General features: G+C 43.5%; 1 protein-coding gene across 2 annotated transcripts in view; it reads left to right on the top strand.

Annotated features, from left to right (window-relative positions):
• The window catches only part of IMPA1 (inositol monophosphatase 1), a 319,632-nt gene that overhangs the window by 140,151 nt on the left and 159,958 nt on the right, over positions 1-19,523 (top strand). For both annotated transcript variants that reach the window (XM_069621274.1, XM_069621273.1), the window contains one exon: positions 3,523-3,568. In XM_069621274.1, coding sequence (XP_069477375.1) covers positions 3,523-3,568 — 46 coding nt within the window. The remainder of the gene's footprint in view (positions 1-3,522; positions 3,569-19,523) is intronic.

Genomic DNA, 19,523 nt, shown 5'->3' with positions numbered 1-19,523 from the left:
AGGTCACCCATACAGTTCACCCAACCCCCTACTGGAATCCTCCTAGGGTGTCTTCTCTGAAGTCCCTGGACCCTCAACTGACATTTAAAGTAGAATACTGTCTTGTTTGAACAGTCTTCCTCAGGAACTCTGACTTTGCCTGCAACTGAGCCTTGTCTCGCCCTGCCTACAGCTGGCTCCTAGACCAGTAGGGCCCCTCTTCTGCCTTTGAGTGAACTTGGGCCGTAGAATTGGGAAGGAATGGATAATTTAAGGGGTCTGTCTTGAAAAGTAAAACAAGTGTTGAAAAGTGTACTTACTTGCAATGAAGTTGGTTGGTAACTTCCCTCTGAGAGTGAACAGTTACAAACGTTCTTACTTAACTTGAAAGTGTTCTGCCACTTGTAAAAGTATATGTAAGGTTATTTTACTTAATGTTCTGCCATTCTGAAAAGTATATGTAAAGTCTTAATTTCCTTAGAAACTGTTTCGCCATTCTAAAATTAAGTAGATAGGTTAATTTACTCACCTATAAATTGGGTCCCCCTCTTCCCAAAAGTAATGCTGTTGGTTCCACTGTTACAGTTCCTGTTCGGATATAAATGTTTGAGTGTCCCCAACTGGGTCTTGCTTACCCTGACTTGCTGTTAGCCTATCAAGAATAAGTCTGCTTAGGTTATACCTACCTGGAAGTTGTGGATAGCCTCTTTAAAAAGTATATAGGTTTTACTTACCTTGAGTTAGCTGTGTGTCATTATAAAATAAGTTATAAGAGTTATCGCTGATCTCAAAAGCACCTCTAATAGTATATTACATCATTAGGCCTTACTCACCTAGTATAACCTTGTGTTATCATACAAGATGTTGTAGGTTTTAACTGTTCCTGGAATAAGTGTTCCACTATTCAGTACAGTATATTGTCCAGTTGGTTTACTAAGTGATTTCTCGCTGAGCATCATGGTACAACTGCTAGGGCCTACTACTCTTGTATTACTGAAAGTAATCAAAAGCTAACTATTGGTTCGACTTCCCTAGAACTACTGTTTGGTACTCTAAACAAAGTTATATGCTTTGGTCTGTGCACCTTCAAGCATAGTGGCGTATTTTTATGAATGTGTTTATGACTCTATGAACAGTACTTACTCCAAGACTTAACTTGGCCTACTTTTATTTAAAATACATCTTTAATTTTTATAATACTTCTGGTTGTCGGTGTTTCTTTAGAGCCCTTGGCATAATATAGGCTCTTTGTAACTTCCTACAGCCCTCTCTCCCTTCCAAAATAAGCCTGGCTGCTATGTCTACACTACCATGAACTCTAAGGGCGTCATCCTGAGTTGGGCGCTAACCCCAGCGGTATAACCGCCAGGGCTATCAGCCCTACCGCCAAACCCCTGCCGCTATTGGCGCCGGATCACGGGTTTGGAGCAACGATAAGTCCCCATTCCCCATTGGGCCCATTTGGGAATTTTCCATTCCCCATTGGGCCCAATGGGGAATGTTCTGCGCTATTACCGCCAGCAGTATTACCGCTGGCGCTAATAGCAGCAAAAATCGGCAAAATCGTGGTGGATTTGCCCCCAGCACCGATCTGGGGGTAAATCCGCCAAGCCTGTGATTTTGCTTACCCTTAAATGCAGCGGTAAGGGTGTTACCGTCGCATTTAAGGGTTACCGCCAAACTGATAAGGCAGTAAGAGTAGAGTCTTGTACTGTCTCAGTTGAATGATTTTGCTAAGCCCTTAGTTGGACTTCAGAAAAACTGTCCTAACACTTGCCTACTGTTGGGTACGATTTGCATATCAATTATGAATCTTCCTGACCTGTGTCAACCCCAGAACATTGTGCTTTGACTAGGTAACTATTTTACCTTGTCCCTAGGTGAAGGGCAATCTTTTTCCCCTCTTGGCTAGTTGTTTACTCTTTTTATGGGTGACCTTTTTATGTCTCTCTTTGTAGTGTATGGTTGAAGTTATAGTTTCCTACAACTTTTGGGCTTAGGCTGGATTGCCCCTATGAGTTGCCCTGTTATTTCCCTTTCATGTACTTGGGTGAACTACAGTTTCTAAGTAGTAAACGGGGATTTTCATCCCCCCTTAGATTTATATAGTGAGCCTGCACACCCCACCTTGTGCGTAGTGCTGGCGGGATACATTGAATCCCCTTTCTCACTTACCTGGCAACTTTTATGTTACAATTGCGAGTTTTACATGAATGTCTGGTGGCAGTGGTTTTAACTTTGACTGTTAATTCAACCTTGGTAATGCACAAAAGGGACACCATTTTTCTAAAATGGTGGGCTCCTTCTTTTTTCAGCATTTCTTGTGTGCTTGATGTTTCTGAGGTCTTCCCCTGCCATTCTAGGTGAGAACAACCTCAGTGGCTGTTTTGTCTTCAGCGGGAATCCTGTGGATTTCCTGCCCAGGCTCCAGAGTGTCTGGAAAAGCAGGAAGAGAATGTAGAGGTTGTGCTGTAGTTCCTGATAAAAACTCCGAACATGGAAGCTGCTGGCAAGTCGACCACTGGAGCCAAAACCAGAGAGGATGATGGAAACGCGGCTGAGACGATTTTCAGCGACGGGAGAGCCTGCTGTGTAACCAGAGCCTGCTGTAGCCCTTCCTTCCAATCGACCTGGGGATCCCGAAATGGATGATCCCGTACCAGAGCCTGGTGTGACCCGCTGCATTTTGAGCCATCCCACGTTGTGCTGCAACCATGTGGGGCTGCAATACCCCTAGGAACCCAGGCCATTAGTGCAGTGCACAGTCATCCGAATTCCGAATTTTGCTGAAACTTTGTGGGCATCCTGCTGGACCTCCAGAGACGTGAATCGAGTCCGAACCTTTCAAATGATGAAAATCCGACCAGCAATATTTTGTTTTTTTCTGTGCTCCTGAAAATGGCACCAAATCTACAGAGCTGCATCCAGCCGCAAGGAAAATCTTGCCTGGAGCCTTCTTCTGTGATCCCTGCTCCAGAAGTCCTTCCAAAGTCCTGTCTTTTGTCTTTTAGACAAAGGAATACTCGTCCAGTTCACCCAGGCCCACTGCTGGAATCCTCCTAGGGTGTCTTCTCTGAAATTCCTGGATCCTATCAAACTTTCAAAGTGAACTACTTATTTGTTTGCCCAGTCTTCCTCAGGAGCTCTGACTTTGCCTGCAACTAAGCCCTATCTCACCCTGCCTGCTGCTGACTCCCATGTGGTTATATATAATGTGATAGTACTTATTTCCCCCAAGATTTATATGGGCGTACTTGTATTTAAATAATCCATTTATTTTTACAATTTATTTTTTACAATTTTACAATTGATAGTTTTTCAGTGTTTCTTTGGACCATTTGTATTACAATTTCTTTGTACTGATTCTACAGCCCTCTCTCCCTCCTAAAATAAGCTTGGCTGCTCTGTCTACCATGTTGTATACTTGGGTGGTACAGCCTTATAATAAGAGTGGGGTCTTTTACTGCCTCAGTTGAATGGTTTTACTAAGCCCTTAGTTGGAGAAAAAAAAACTGTCCTAACACCTGCTTTTTTTCCTTCTAGATTTCCCTTTGTCGCTGTGTCTATTGGCTTTGCTGTAAACAAAGAGGTGAGTTTATCATTTGTTTTGTATATCTGTAATTGCTTTACCACTGAAGTGTATCAGCATTGATTGGCACCTGTTGATTGATATTTGTATTTTTTCTTTGCCTCTGCTGAAGTAGTGGTCCCATGTGGTAGGGTGTCGGGCAATACATGTAAAGGAAATATCTGGTTTGGAAATGGTTTCCTAAGTGTTCACATGGTCTTTTACATTCCTTTTTATTTGTCCCTCATTAGTAGGCACAGATCTGCATATAGTTTTAGACTTTGCTTATCTGGCTCATCAAGCCTGTGTCATGGTTTGTGCTGTTGCCTGTGGCTGGTGATTTTGGGGTGGTTATCCTTAAACTTGTGGTCTGGGTCTTTTGGTGCATCTTCCTGACTTGGGTAATGCTAGTAAATCCCTCAAGCTAACCTTGCTCTTCAAGTGATTGTTGTGACAGAGCATCCCAGGCTTAACTCTTAGGCGGTGTGTTTTTGTTTAACAGGTACAGTACACATTTTTCATGTATACCCAATGAGACAATGCCACCATTCTACATTTTTATAAAAGTACAGGAGTGGCTTGCCCAGCATCAACCGGGAAATGCGGTTTCCTTAATTTGCAGTACAGTTCCCAGCTGTGCGCATGCCAGATGGGCCATGCTAGGCCAGGGTGTTTTCACTTCCCATCCTTGTATGGCCCATTGTGGATGCAGGCTGGGGATTGGCTAACTGTGCGTAGGGTGTGCTCCTGCACATTTATGTTTGATTGGGCAGTGAGATGGAGGCTCTCCGGCTCCACCGTGTATAGTAGGAACCAGTAAGCACTCTCTGCTTCCTGGTTCCTGACTGAGTGCAGTGCAGGAGCTGGAGGTCTAAAGGGAAACCGGTATAGAAAGGAAAAGCATTTCTATATGTATGCATGCAAATATGTAGGATGTGTATGTACACAAACATGCAAGGGGGTGTCTCTAAGTGCATGTATGAGAGTGCAGTGTGATTGGGGTGTATGAGTGTGCAGGCGTGTTTGAATGAGAATGCAGTGGGAATGTTCTGGGTGGTGTGTGAATGACTGATTGAGTAATAATAGATGTATTGTGTGTGACTGAGTGTACAAATGTGCGTGTACATGCAAGGCTGGTGTAGCATTGGTGTGTGCAGAACGCCAGCAAGGACATGTTTTCCTATTTCTTACTCTGTGGCATGGCATTTTACACTGCTGTTAGGGGAAAGTCAACATGCATATTCTTACATGGGCGGGGGACTCTGGAGCATTAGAGCAGCATGCAAATACATGTTTTCTTATTGTGTCTGTTAGGTAAGAAGTCCAACTGGTGTGGGACTTTACAAGACTTATCTCTTGCTATTAGGTAACTCACCTTTTGATACAGGGCTGTAGTACTACACAAGTTGGTATAGTGACTGAGCATCCAGGCTTATGTTAAGAGGGGCAATGTGAGATGTAGAGCTGTACAGTTAAATTAGCAAATACAGGTATCCAATTAAACACTTAGTTACAGACTAAATATTTACATATACACATGGCTAATTAGACCAGCTTTAAAAAGCAGCAACTAATAGTAACATTAATCCCAAAGTAAGGATTCAGTTCAACAAGAGCAATAAAGTAGGTGAGTAAACTTTTCTTATTTTATACATAGTCCAGCACACTGAGTGACGTCATTTGAGGTCAGCACTTATTTGTGATCACCATTACAATATTTAGTTTTAAGGAGGGAAAAGTTAGTCAGATCAGAACATACTTTGTAAGTAGTAAAACAGTTAGATTCTCCCAGAGGCATGTGGGCAGTCTTTTATCCCATCAATGATGGTGTTCAAAAATGTAAACATGTAAGGGAACAAGCACTGCCAAAGCCAATAGGTTCAGAAAGGCGCCTTTATGGAGTCAGGACAGCCAAAGTCAATGGGCTAGTTCAAAGTTCTGATGCTCTCTTATTAGAAAATGTTTTAAAATAGTCAGTAGTTCAGTAGAAAATCATAGAAGCTCAAGAGGAGCCACCTTGAAGAAGCACAAACTGGGAGGCCAGTGCAAGTGAGTTGAGGTCAACTCAGAAGGGTTTAAAATAGTACTCCCAAGCTAGGAAGCACCACAATTGGCAAACAATAGATATACCCCAAACCCCACAGTACCTGAGAACTGAAGAATTGGTTCATTATAGAGAAGCATTTCCTTTTTTGAAGACGAACGTTTTTACTCTGTGCCTTGGAATTTGCGTTGGGAGTTTTCTTAAACTCGCGCACGGCAAACACTCGCTCCCAGGAGGGGGCGGAGCACAGTGCAACTCACGTGACTGCTCACGTGACATTCCCTGCCCACAAAATCGGGCCAGTCCAGCAGCACGGCGCAGACTTCTCCATTATAGAGAAACATTTCCTTTTTTGAAGACAAACGTTTTTACTCTGTGCCTTGGAATTTGCGTTGGGAGTTTTCTTAAACTCGCGCACGGCAAACACTCGCTCCCAGGAGGGGGCGGAGTACAGTGCAACTCACGTGACTGCTCACGTGACATTCCCTGCCCACAAAATCGGGCCAGTCTACCCTTGCGGCGTTAAGCCCGGGGGAGTAAAGCCTACTGGCTGTTGTGCGGCTGTTTGGCGCTGGGGCGCAACACCTCAACTTGGGGAGACTGCGGAGATTTAATCTCTTTGATCCCACTCCTGAACGTAAATCCATAACATAACAGTCATGAATACCAGCCAGAAAGGAAACGTATCCCAAAAAAAAAAAAAAAAGAAATAATAAAGCCCGTATTGTTCAATCCTCGCATTTCAAAACTCCATAAAGTTTGCGGCACAAGGGCTGTGCGTGAAACTAACAAGACAACCACAAAGAGAGGCGTAGAACGATGGCCTCGACAATAACAGTAACAGAAGACAGTAGTAACATCTCTATAGGAGGGGCTACAGCCCGCCCACTCACAAGAGCAACTTCAAGACTTCCACTGCAACAACGAGAGAGACTGGGGAACATCCATGACATACACAAAGAAAGAGGTAAGATTGCTGCCTTTCCCAGATTATCGAACACTGACTTGTCCAAAAACTCAGAGATGGGAGGGAGGGAACTGAGGAGGGAAGCAATCAAAGGAGATATGAACATCAACCCACTTAATGTGACAACATCAGCAAACGCACACATGCACACAATCACAAAAATTAATGTTGAAGGAAATGTTTTTTGTGAAAAAGCCTCCAGGGAAAGTCCGACAACAGAGTGGGCTGACCAAGTCCAGATCTTACCCACAGGCGAAAACGTAATACTACAGCAGTGTATAAACGAAAAGGAATCAAACTGTGAAGACCCAGATCCAACAACACCATCGCTAGCTGAACACCTAAACGTGACAGACGCCGAACTAACAGATCTTGGTCGGTTGATGGAAGCGCAGCAAAATAGAACTGACTTAAGAACGGAAGAGGAGGAAACAAGAGAAAGTCTGCCCGTGGTAGAAAGGAACGAGAGTAGTCTAACAACGACAAACAGAGAAAATGATGGAGTATATCCACCAGAACCTCAGTTAGAGCAAAATCAAAAAAACAAAGTACTAATGACAATGGAAGATGAAGAGATTACCAGCGTAAACACCACTGAAAAAGTCATTCAATTACTTAACAAAGACTTAGACGAATCAGTTTACTCAGATGCCTCCGAAATACTATCTATAAGTGATAAAGGAGAGAACCATAAAACAGATAATAGCAGAATACCACACGATGACTTGAATGTCTCCAAAGAACAAATAAATAACATAAAGGCACAAACGGTAGCAGGACCAAACGAGAATGACTACAAAAAATTGGAATCATTAATCATGCATAGATCGCAGAAAAGTGGACTTAGTCAGAAAGAGGGGACTGACCCACGTAGACAAATAAACCAGCTTCTTCAATCAGCAAAGAAAAAACTGCATTCCCCCTTAATCGGGAAAAAGCCTACAGTAATAACAGGTGGTCAGGAAACCTCAATTGCTGAAGAGATTGGAGAACACGAATGGAGAGAACATTTTATTAAAACAATGGAAGGAAATAATATGAAGAGAATAACAACAGGTAATAGATTCAAACCCGGCCAGGAAAGTAGTCCCTCTCTTGGGAGAGGTGAACTTAAAGACCTGGAAGTAAGAACAAAAACAACGACCAGATCTGAGAAGACCCCGTGTAGGGCACTAAGAACCCAGCAGTTTCTTAATTTTGAAGATGCTGACTTATCGACAGACTCACCAACTGACAAAAGATGCTTGCATTCAACATTTGAAAAGAGACGCCGGTTCCTTAACGCTCAAATGCAACAAGGGGAAAAGTCGTGCGAAAACGCCACGACGAGATGTACCGCAACACAAACAGATGAATGCTCGCCACAAAGAAAAGCTCAACATACCATCCACTCGCAAAGTGTCAAAAAAAAACCAACAGGAAACACAAAAGAAAGCATAAACAACAACGAAGAAGTAGTTGTAGGACCAACTTCATTCCCACAATTGGGAACACAATTGCAGAATAATGTAATGGCCGCCTTAATAATCTCGTTAGCCCCATATATGAAATTGTACGAATCCATCAGTGAAAATGTAAAGGACAATAACGCTCTCGTAGCTTTAATGCTCACCAAGCTAACTGCCCAAGAAATAACAGCCTTAAAACTGGAAGCGAGGTTAAATCAAGAAGCAGAAACCTCAGCAGCATGGCAAAGGAGACTGTTTGACCTTGCAAGTGGAGATAGACAAGAAAAAGACATCCTGACAAACGCTTTGCTAGACTCATTAAAATGGATGCGTAAATCCACTGAGTCTGCAGAGGAACCAAAAAATCCAGAGCCTAGTTGCAACTACTAACCAAATGGTCATGAGGGAAAACGGACCAGACACAAGTAGTTTCGAGGGCTATAATAAAGAAAATCAAGAATACTGCCCAGCATTAACACACAGTGAAAAAACAAATAAAGTGACACTATTAAAATCTAGAGCGCAAGACCCAGAGGATTCAAGAAATCGACCGAGTAGCATTAGTGAAAACACGACGTGTAAGGGAAAAATCTGTGAAGGTCCGGTTAAAGATCCGATGAAGAGAAATAAGACAAAGCGAGCCGATGATCTCTTAGCTGAAACAAGAGATAACGAGTATATAAAGAAAAACTTGAACAAAGACGAGCACTATCCCGTGTTCGGTCCTAAAGAAGGGCAGGAGAACCAAAAAAAAAATACGGCCGAAGCTACAACAACATCAAAAAAAATACTCAACATAACTAAAACAGTAGAGGCTAAAGAAAAGAGAATTCCGAAAACCTCTAAAAAAGGAGAGGGATCCATAAAAGGCATACGGTCAATATTCAGGAACGTTAAACAAACAAGAGAAAACGAAGACACGACCTTAAGTAAAGAAATAGATCGAACAACTCGACCGCCACCCAAACAAAGTGAAAGGCATGTAGTGCTGATCACTGAGGACAAAGATAGCGTCCTAGAGTCGCATGATGATTCAAGAGATCTGATCGAGGATGCCTCTTTCTACATTGAAGAGGTGGAAGCATACAACAGGCAATATCCAATGGAAGTGGCTGAGCCTTCATGGCAAGTGCAAAATGAAGTAAGGCCAGTACAAAGGGATGAGAAAAATGGACAGGACGATGAAAGCTCGTACACGGACTCGGCTGATGACGATCAACATGAACATCCAGGGTTCCTAACATTAGATGAAAAAAGAAATAGAACCAACAGGGAAAAATTTCCGACTGAAAAAGCAAAGACCAAGAGCGACCTTTCTGGAGAAACGTATAATCCATGGAACCCGAAGCACCCGAGAAAAAAACAGTCCAATGAGCCGAATCGCAATTACAGGAAAAAACAGCATAACGAAAGAGTCCAGTCTCCTAAAAAGGTGCTGGTCGAAAACTTGCTTGAAGAAAACGAAGGAAAAAAACTAAACCGGAAAAACGTGATAGCCCTGCTTCACTGTGTAGACAAATTGAGAAAGCTAAGAAACGAAGATATAGCGGTGGTTGAATACATTGACGAAGATCGTGTGGACAAAGTGGTTTTACATCTCAAATCAAGAACACACAAAGAATTAATTTTAAAAGACGGAAAAGAGCTGTTGAATCGAGGCTATGAGATTCGAGAAGTATTAAATAATTCAACAACAGATGACAATAAGAAAAAAGAGCAAACACCTCGAGAACAGAAAAGAGCTTCAAAAACTCCTTTACCGCAAAAGGGAGCGGTCAGAATGCAAAAAGAAAACTTCAAAATAACAGTGACAAACACGAAGGGTGAACTTGAAGAAATGGTGAAAGATGACTTAAGAATAACAGAAAAAACGAATAAGGACAGAAAAGACAGTCTGAAAAGGAATGTAGAGCTTCAAGAAGACTGGCTATGGTTAGCATGTTCCCTATCCTCAGATGGAATTGACCGATAGCAAAGAAAGTCGGAAGTAAGAAACGAGGAATCACTGTTCTCTTGGAACACGAGAGGATTTAAGCACTTGATGACGAAGGAGAACCCGCTATTGAACAACGCCACAATAATATGTTTACAGGAGACCTGGATACGCGAAATGCCTGTAAGCAGAAATTTCGAGATCGCCATGAACCCCGCAAAAAAAGAACGAGATGGGAGACCTTATGCCGGCCTAATCACTTTAATAAGAAAGGGAAGTGGCTGGAGGATCATGGAGAAAGGTAATGCAACCCACCTTATACAATGGACTCTGATAGAAACCAACAGCGACTCTAAGAAGGTGGAAATGTCTTTCTTATTGGTGATAAACGTCTACTGGAACCCAGCGGGAACAACAACCACCCAGTTCCTTCAAGCAATAACAGACATAATAGTCAAAAGAAGGGAACAGAATTCAACTTGTCAAATAATATTATGTGGTGATCTAAACATAAAATGTCTGACAAAAAACGGGCTCCCGCGGTTAGATGAACTACAGATGGGAACTCAAACGCGGCCAGATGGGCACAGATGGCAAAAGGTTTTAACCTGCATATGTTAAACGGTCAAACACGTGCCGACATTCCAGGTAAACAAACGTGGTCGAATGGTCAAGTATCAACAACAATAGACTATATTTGGGTCTCTTTACCCTTGAAGTTGGAAATAGAAAACTTTGAAATATTATCTCAAATTGACAGTGATCATAACATCCTTAAAACATCATGGAGGAGAGAGGGAAGTTTAAAAACTTACGGGCACAGTACTAACCTAGCCTTAAATCTGTCGGCAAATCGATTAAGGCTGACAAAGAAAAACATTGTATCGTTGAAAGAGGTCTTCGTGGGACCAGAAAAGAATTTGACGGGACACCTCAATTATGAAACATTATTAGAAGCCTACAAAATAACAAGCTCAGGACTTAAAACTAATGTATTAACTCACAAGCACAAATATAGCAGAGAACTAGTTGAAAGGAGGAAACAACTAAGAAAGGAAATAAGAGCTTGTAAAAAAAGAAAAAAAGACGCAAATATAGATAAACAAAGGAACATCAAAGTATGCCGAAATCAATATAAAAACTGGCTCACAGAATTTAAAACAAGACGACTTCAAGAGCAAGGGGAATTAATGCTAAAGACCTTACAAAAGTCCAACACCAGAGAAACATGGGACCTAAAACAATTGTACCCTGAACCATCAAAGTAGACTAATATGTGGAGTATCTGAGAATGATTGGATAAAACATTACACAGAAGTCTTCTCTGCTAGAGCTGACGATGTAGACTTACCTGAAGGGATAACAACACTTCCCTGGATGAAAATGATGGACGAGGTGGAAATCGAAACCACAATTCGGAAACTAAAAGATTCCTCCGCTGCAGGGCCTGATGGATTAACGAATATCCACCTGAAGAAAGATCCAAAATCATGGGCAGTGATAATAAACATCTTATTCAAGAGAATTGGGTTACAAAGAAAGATCCCAGAAACATGGACAAAAAGCATAACAGTGCCAATATACAAAAAGGGTCAACGAGATTTGCCTACAAACTATCGACCTATCTCGTTACTAGCAACAACAGGAAAACTTTTTGCAGCAGACTTACAGAAAAACCTGACAAAATGGGCAGAGACGAACAACATCATCGACCCGCGCCAAACAGGATTCACAAAGCGAACAGGAACTGATCTAAGCCTATTTATCATATCAATGCTAAAAGCCAACGCAATAGAGTTCAAAAAAGAACTACATTTGGCCTTTATTGATCTAAGCCAAGCATTTGATACTGTAAACAGAAGAAAGCTATGGGAAAAGCTAAAATCCTGGTCGTGTCCAGCGGAATTACTGAACCCAATAAGGGCGTTACATCAAAATACGACCACCCAAATCAGAGTAAACGACCGAGGGGATTTGACGGCCAACATCAGAATCAACAAGGGTGTGAAGCAAGGATGTCCGCTTGCAGCAACATTGTTCAAACTGTTTATAGCCGACATTCCAGAAATAACATCATGCACAAGACATTTCAGTCCGAAAATAAACAACCAGGAAGTGGCGATAATATGCTATGCAGACGACATAGTACTATTAGATGAAACAAGAATCGGGCTGCAACGTCTTATAAACAACTTACAAACCTACATGCAAAAAAATGAGCTGCTGATCAATGTGGGAAAATCAAAGATTCTGACTATAAATGGCAAGAACAACGCCATAATGAAAAAATTTAAATGGCAGATAGCAGGAGAACCTCTTGAACGAATACAGACGATAAAATACTTAGGTGTCGGACTCAACGCCTCTACAGTGGAAAAGAGCTGGGAAGAAACTCTGCTTGTAAAAGTCAGAAATCTAAGCGCACAAGGAAGAGTCCTAGATGGTAAATACGGTAAATTTTCATTGGCACCGGTAAGAATGTTCTATGTTCAAAAAGTCCTGCCCTCCTTAACATATGGAAGTGAAGCTGGTTTGAATCTATCATATAAAATATGGTCGAAATTGGAAAGTGGATTTTGGAAACCAGTATTGAAGCTTCCAAGGTGCACTCCGATAGTGGCAATAAGAGCTGAACTGGGGCTCGAGTCACTTGAAGCCATAATGAAATGGAAATCATTATGCCTGTTGAGAAAAATCTGCGAAACCGGTCCGGCTGAGGGTTATAAACTACTGGCAACCAAAGGATTAGACAAAAGCTCAACCTACCTTAACCATTGGAAAAGAGAATGGTCGCAAGCACTAACAAAAATGGATTCATCTAAAGAAGAACTGGTTACAAACCCCAATAAAGTAAAAGAAAAGCTCATGAGAGAGGACTGGATTGCAACAAGAGAGGCCAAAATGAAGTTAACGAACATAAAAAACATGGCAGTCGAACATAGAAAAAGAAATGTGCTCCCAGAGTATCTAGTAAAATTTCCATCATACACACATAGAGCAACACTACTAAAAATCCGTTTGGGAGTTTACCCAACAAATGAATATAAAAACAGAACTGGAGGAAGAGGCATCAATGAAGGGCGCTGCAGGTTCTGTCAAAAAGAGTGGCAACTGGAGACACCGATGCATCTCATGATGAACTGCACAGCCGTTTCAAAGGACAGAAAGCGTTTGTTATCAAGGTACATGTTAAAAATAACCCAATGCAACGACGAGGAACGATGGGACTATTTTATTCAAGGACACAATCCCAGATTCTCATGTGCGGGTATAAACTTTTTGGATAAAATCCTCAAAGAAAAAGACGACGAACTAGCAGAGGTAAACACGCAAACAGCTGAACACATCAAGTGAATAAACAAACATAGACCTTAGGAGGCGTTGGACTTAAAGATAGTCTCGAAGAAAGGAACGGAAAAGAAATGAATTGAAATGAAATGGAAAGTGTGATAAAAGTTTAAATATAAACTAAAAGACTACACTAAATAAAAAAAAAGAATTGGTTCCAGCTGAGTGCCTTCCTGTTGCATTGTAGCAGATTCTTGTTCCTGGTCCTTGGTCATGGTGACGAAAGGAAGGACGTCTGGTCAGGCTTCTGCGTCCGTCTCTCTCTCTCTCTCTCTCTCTCTCTCTCTCTCTCTCTCTCTCTCTCTCTCTCTCTCTCTCTCTCTCTCTCTCTCTCTCTCTCTCTCTCTCTCTATATATATATATATATATATATATATATATATATATATATATATATATATATATATATATATAGGACCCCTGGTGATGAGAAAAAGGTGCCAAAACCACAAAAGGACACTGAATCTCAGAGAATGCATTGCTGCAGAGTCTCTTTCAGCAATGCATTCTCTGAGATTCAGTGTCCTTTTGTGGTTTTGGCACCTTTTTCTCATCACCAGGGGTCCCATGTATGCCCACCAAGTTTTGACCGGATTCACGCTTCTGAGACAATGCACTCAATGATGGTCAGGGGTCCCCGGGCATTGGGATTCTGCAGCCTTGGAAATTCACAGCAAGTCGGAGGTTGCATCAAAGTTAAGCTTGTCTTAAGACTAGTTGGTCCCACCAGCCCAAGGGAGGAGGTCCTCCCCTGCCGGTCTTCCCAGTCGAAACAAAAACAAGGTCAGCACAGCTGCAGGGCTTCACTGGGCACTTCGCGGTCCAGGAGATGCTGCTGGCATCTCTTCACGACTTCTTTATCGGATGTTGTCCTCCAGTGGTCAACTTTGCCTCTAGTCCCAAAAACCATGCCTTTTAAGCATGTTCCCATTCATTTACAGTCCTAGGCTGTCAATCACCCAGCAGGGTGTCTGTCCTCGCAGACAGCCAGCCGGCCAATCAGAACTTGTTTTACTCTGGCACACCTAGAGACAAAGGACAGGCACTCTCCCTCACTTCCTGCCTTTCCAGACACAATGGAGCCTGGGCGGGCTTCAGGGATGAAGCCTGACAAAGGCAAAATGCACAAAGGACTTAAACCTTATTCAAACAACAGAGAAAAAGCCCAGAAGGGACTAACTGACAAGAAATGGCAAAAAAAGAACAGGGCCATTTTGGGAAAATGGTCACCCTTGGGTGCTGTACTGCAGCTGAGAAATCAGCCTGCAGATACATGGCACAAAGGTAGTAAAAAAGAGACCACTGCCACTAGCCATTCAGTTAGTTACTGTAACAGAAAGTTACATGAGAAGTGGGATAAAGAGTTACTATGTAACCCCCCAGCACTCGACATAGGGTGGTGTGTGCTGGACCCACAAAAGCAATGGTCAGTAATACAGGAGTCACCTTACTATTCTTGGGAATAGTAGTTTCCCCCAAGAAAATGTAGCTAAACATTAAGGGACTTCTCTGTGCCACTGCACAAAAGGTGCTGTGTGTCACAATGCATACATAAGGTGCCTATGCAGTTTATCAGACTCCATTAAACAGTAAGAAACACTTTAAACAGTGCGAAAAAGTCCCATTCACTCAGGAGTAAAAATTAAAACACCCTGAGTCCAGCAAAAGAGCTGGGGGTCTCTAAGGTTAAAGGAAATTGTCACAGAAATAGAAATTCTCCCTAACAGTGTCTTGGCATTTTTGTCCTGCCATCAAGGGCAAAGCCAACATGATGAGCATTTTAATGTAGCCATACTGACCTACATTGATCCAACAAGTCTGTGCATGTTTTCTTAGTGTGGCATGGCATTCTTTAATAGCATAAACAGCAAAGCCAACATGAGTGTTCTTAAGTGGGGAGTGGGGTGAGCATTGGTGTAGCCATCAAAGATATGTTTTCATACTATGGCTTGGTATTTTATACTGCCATGAACAGCAAAGACACCAATGATGAGTGTTTTTGAGTAGATGTAACTTCATTCGTCTGTAGAAACCATAAAAGCAATTCATTGTCATACACATACCTACATACACAGTATAATAAGAATGCAATAGACATACCCAGTAAGACAGTGCATCAGTTAAGAGCACAAAACCATTAAAGCAGCCATGTCCTTCAGGAATAGATTAATTCGAAGGCCCTGATGACAAATGTTCAAATGGGTAAAACTGAGGAGAAAACAAGTCCCTTATTATGCCACTTTGGGCATTTATTCATATTTCCACAGGGCTAATGCGTCGGCAACTCCCAGATCGCCAGGGGCCCAGAGGGATGAGATTCTCACCAGATAAAACTTTATTAATGGATTAATTTTCATGGAAAGACACAGTTCCCGGGACAGGGGAAGCACTGACTATGATTCCACTTCTGGGTGACCGTCCATACCACTCAGATCTTCTCAAGACATCCCTGGCCATTCGTCCCATGCTAAAAACCAATTTGACAGAATCTACAGGTTTGTCACTGAACAGTCTAAGGCGCTTCACTATAGCATTCCTGGTCACAAAGGCGCTGCAGATTCGGTTCCCTGCGGTAGTGTGCACATTTTTGTTAGGCACTAGTTCGTCTAGGTTCATGCTTGGGGCACTCTCCCCATAGCTTGTAGCTGTAGAGTTGGCCATGGTCATATGGGTTCCGCCCCCGGAAGGATCCGCCGGGGCAGCTGGGCCTATTGGAGCCCCCCGGACTATGAGGTTGAGGCCCCACCCTTGGGTGCCCTCTTTTAGTCGGGAGCATGGCTTCTCCAGGAAATTAAGGCAGTTTCTGGGTTTCTCAGAGGTTGATTCCTTGGCTGAGCCCCCAAAAGCAAAGGTGTAGTGTCCATAGGGGCCGCTGGAGCAAGGACTGAGGCCCTGCCAGAGCCAATACCAACAGTACGACCGCCTCCCCCTCTTCTTTGCAATGACTTTATCTTACGAGTTGCTTTGGGCGCTGGGTGAGTAGGTAGATTGAAAAGGAGAGCAGATCTGGACAGGAAAAGGGGGTAAGAGTGAGGTGAGTGGGGGCTCCTTTATTTCCTCCATTTTAAAACCACCAGCTGTTCACCAGGCCTGGGCCTGTGCCGGGTCTTCAAGGCACCTTCCCCCGAGCAGTGCTCAGTCACGCTCTCACCTGTCTCAGTCTCCAGAAGACAATGTCCAGACAAAGTCGACCATCCAGGCTGCGAACACCCTGCGGGCTGCCAACACCCGGTGCCCTTAACCCCGGACAGGCTTCGACCCTGACGGGAAGTTCTCAGGATATAATGCAGAGTGGAAAGTAGGAAGGGGCGTAACCCCAGTAACAGGACAGCAACAGGAGTACTCGGGAGTGCGGGCTGGCAACACCTGCCACCCTTTATCCATGGCGGGCTTTGGCTCTGACGTGGAAGTCCTCAGGATTTTATGCAGAGCGGGATGCAGGAAGTGGCATGGCCACAGCAACAGGACTGCAACAGGAGTCCTCCGGATTGTGGGCTGCCAACACCCGCCGCCCTTAATCCCAGACAGGCTTTGGCCCTAACGGGAAGCCCACAGGATTTTATGCATAGTGTGAAGCAGGAAGGGGCGTGGCCACAGCAACAGGACCATAACAGGAGTCCTCGGAAGTGCGGGCTGCTAACACCAGCCGCCCTTAATCCCTGATGGACAGATTTTTTTTCATATCTGGTGGGCTGGGTGATTTGTGTAGTCAGCAAGGATACGTTTTTTTTTCTGTGGCATAGCATTGTTTCTGGTATCAAAGGTAAAACCAACGTCATGAGGGTTCTTTCATGGTGGGGGAATGCACATGAGCAGCTAGTGAAGACCTGGTTTCTTACTGTAGCTTGAAATTTACACCTGGTGATGGGAGAAAATCCAGTATGTGGAGTTTTCATACCTAAAAGGGGGTAAGGGTAGTTTGAACAGCCATCAAGCACATGTTTTCTTATTCTGGCATTTTTCACCTGCATTAAGGGTAACACCAACATGAGTGTCTTGAATGGCTAGACTGGCCTACATTGGTTCAGCGAGTCTGGACAAGATTATTTTACTGTGGCCTATTTTACTGGCATTAAGGGCAAATCCAACAGGGCATGTCCTCTGTAGATACGGGTATATATTGTCAGAACCAGCGTGGACCTGTTTTCTTATAATATCATTACTGGCATTATGGGCAACGCAAATAGGAGTATGATTTTATATGGGACTACTGGCATATATTGATGCAGCATTCATGGTCTTCACAGTCAGCACAAACATGTTTTACACTGGCGGAATTCTGGCATATGATGGGTAAAGGCATCATGAAAATCTGTTGAAAAATGCTCCTGTGTATTGTTGGTGACTTGTCCTCTATTAGATTTCGCCACCTCATACCCTACAAAACCGACTGTAAACTGTGTGGCTTTTTACCCAATTTTTCACAAAGTGTCCTGTCAAATGCACCATTTTAAAGCATTATTTAAAAAACGTTCTCACGGGATAACCTTGTCCAACTACCCCTGGTTGGTTCAAGCATCCTCGCTAAATTTGATCGCTTCCACATATTCATGGGAAATGTTTAGTCTCCCCTTATAAAATTCACCAGTCACCACTGGTGAAAATATACTCTTTATCTAAGAGAAGGCAAAGAGAAAAAACACATTGTACTTAGATAAGTAAGGTTTGTAAAACAAAAGAGGCAACAATGCAACTGGTAAGTAAAACCGTTTCAAGAAGAGTTTTTAGTGTTCGGTAAAAGAGATGCGGCAAAGTGTCTTGCTTGGCACAGGGTGCCAATAGTGAGTGACCCTAGGGGCCTGCGAAACCCTCACGCTTCAGGATGGCGACACCAGGGGAATTGTTTCGGAAATTCCTTAGAGCACAGCACTGTGGGTCCACAGCATTGCGAGGACCAGTCTCATGGGAACTCTACTCCAATAATCCCCCAGATTGGGGATATGATACAAAATCTCTACCCTCCCTGTCAAGGCTCCTTACCCATGGTGACACCTCTAGGGGCCACCCTAGGGTGAATGTATAGTACTTGGGGGTGGCTCTGACTTCTCCCATGTTGAAATAAGACCCGGTCCCCCTAAAAATGCAGACAAAATATACCTACAAGTACCATACAGGCCCTCTTGGAATAAATGAGGGAGCAACCTTAAAGGAAATGGGGAGCAGTGGTCCTGTGGAAGAGGTAGCACCCGCATGCTTGACTTTCCTTGCATAGGTACAGGCGCAGCTTCTAAATCTCCAAAAAGAGGCACATGAGTTGATCGAGGGCATACCAAGCATCGCCTATACCAGCAGGGGGAAGTTGGGAATTCCAGGGTGATGGACGTAGTTCCTGAGGTTGTGGTCCAGCAGGCACTGGAGATCCACCCAGAGAGGTACTTTCTATCACGTCTTCAATCCCAAGCCCACTTTCCACAAAGAGGGGCTGGAAGATTGGTCCAAAGTCCTATAGAAACTCAGGCTCCCAGTCTAGTCTGTGTGGGAGCTTGGGGGAAGGTGGACAGTTGCTGGAGCAGGAGTAGAAGGAAGGCATTTGAAGAGAAAGGGAGATTAGCAGTAGCAACGCAGACTGAGGCCGTAGGAGGAGCCTGGAGGAGCAGGGCAATGTTGAGGATAGGGAAGACGTTATTAGAGAGGTTGAAGATTAGTTGAAGGAGGTTGAAGAGTCCAAAAGAGGTGCAGTGTAAGGGAGGAGGTTGTAGAGTGTAAGGGAGGAGTTTGTAGAGTGTAAGGGAGTGTAAGGGAGGAGGTTGTAGAGTGTAAGGAGGAGGTTGTAGGGTTTAAGAAGGATATTGCAAAGTTTAAGAAGGAGATTAGAGTTTACTGAAGAGGCGGAAGAGTTTAAGGTGGAGGTGGGAATATTGTCAATTAACATTCACAAAGCTGATGTTGGAGGTGTCTGGTAAGTTGAAGGAAGCAGCAAGAGAGCGGTTAGAGGAGGAGGGTGGTGCTCTATGGAGTGGAGAAATGACTGAGGAAGAGAGTCAGGGGGGGGGTGAATGGCAGTGCTCAGAGTAGCAAAACACGGAGCACCAAACAGGAAGGAAGGTGGGACCCACCGTGGTAAAGAGATGAAGTAGACTAGAGCGAGGAGTGGGCCCTAATGGGCCAACACATAGAGGTTGCTGAAGGAGGTAACCGGAAGGGCCACCAAATCAGTACAAGAGGAGTGCAACAGATGGCGAGGAAGGTGAACAGGAGAGCAGGCCCAGAACCAAGGGGGGGCTCCTCAGTCTGCC

Source organism: Ambystoma mexicanum, chromosome 5q (genome assembly GCF_040938575.1).
Source record: "Ambystoma mexicanum isolate Mex_15411 chromosome 5q, UKY_AmexF1_1, whole genome shotgun sequence".
Classification (NCBI taxonomy): Eukaryota; Metazoa; Chordata; class Amphibia; order Caudata; family Ambystomatidae; genus Ambystoma; species Ambystoma mexicanum.
Note: the sequence above shows the minus strand (reverse complement) of the source record. Positions and strands in the feature narration are given on the sequence as shown.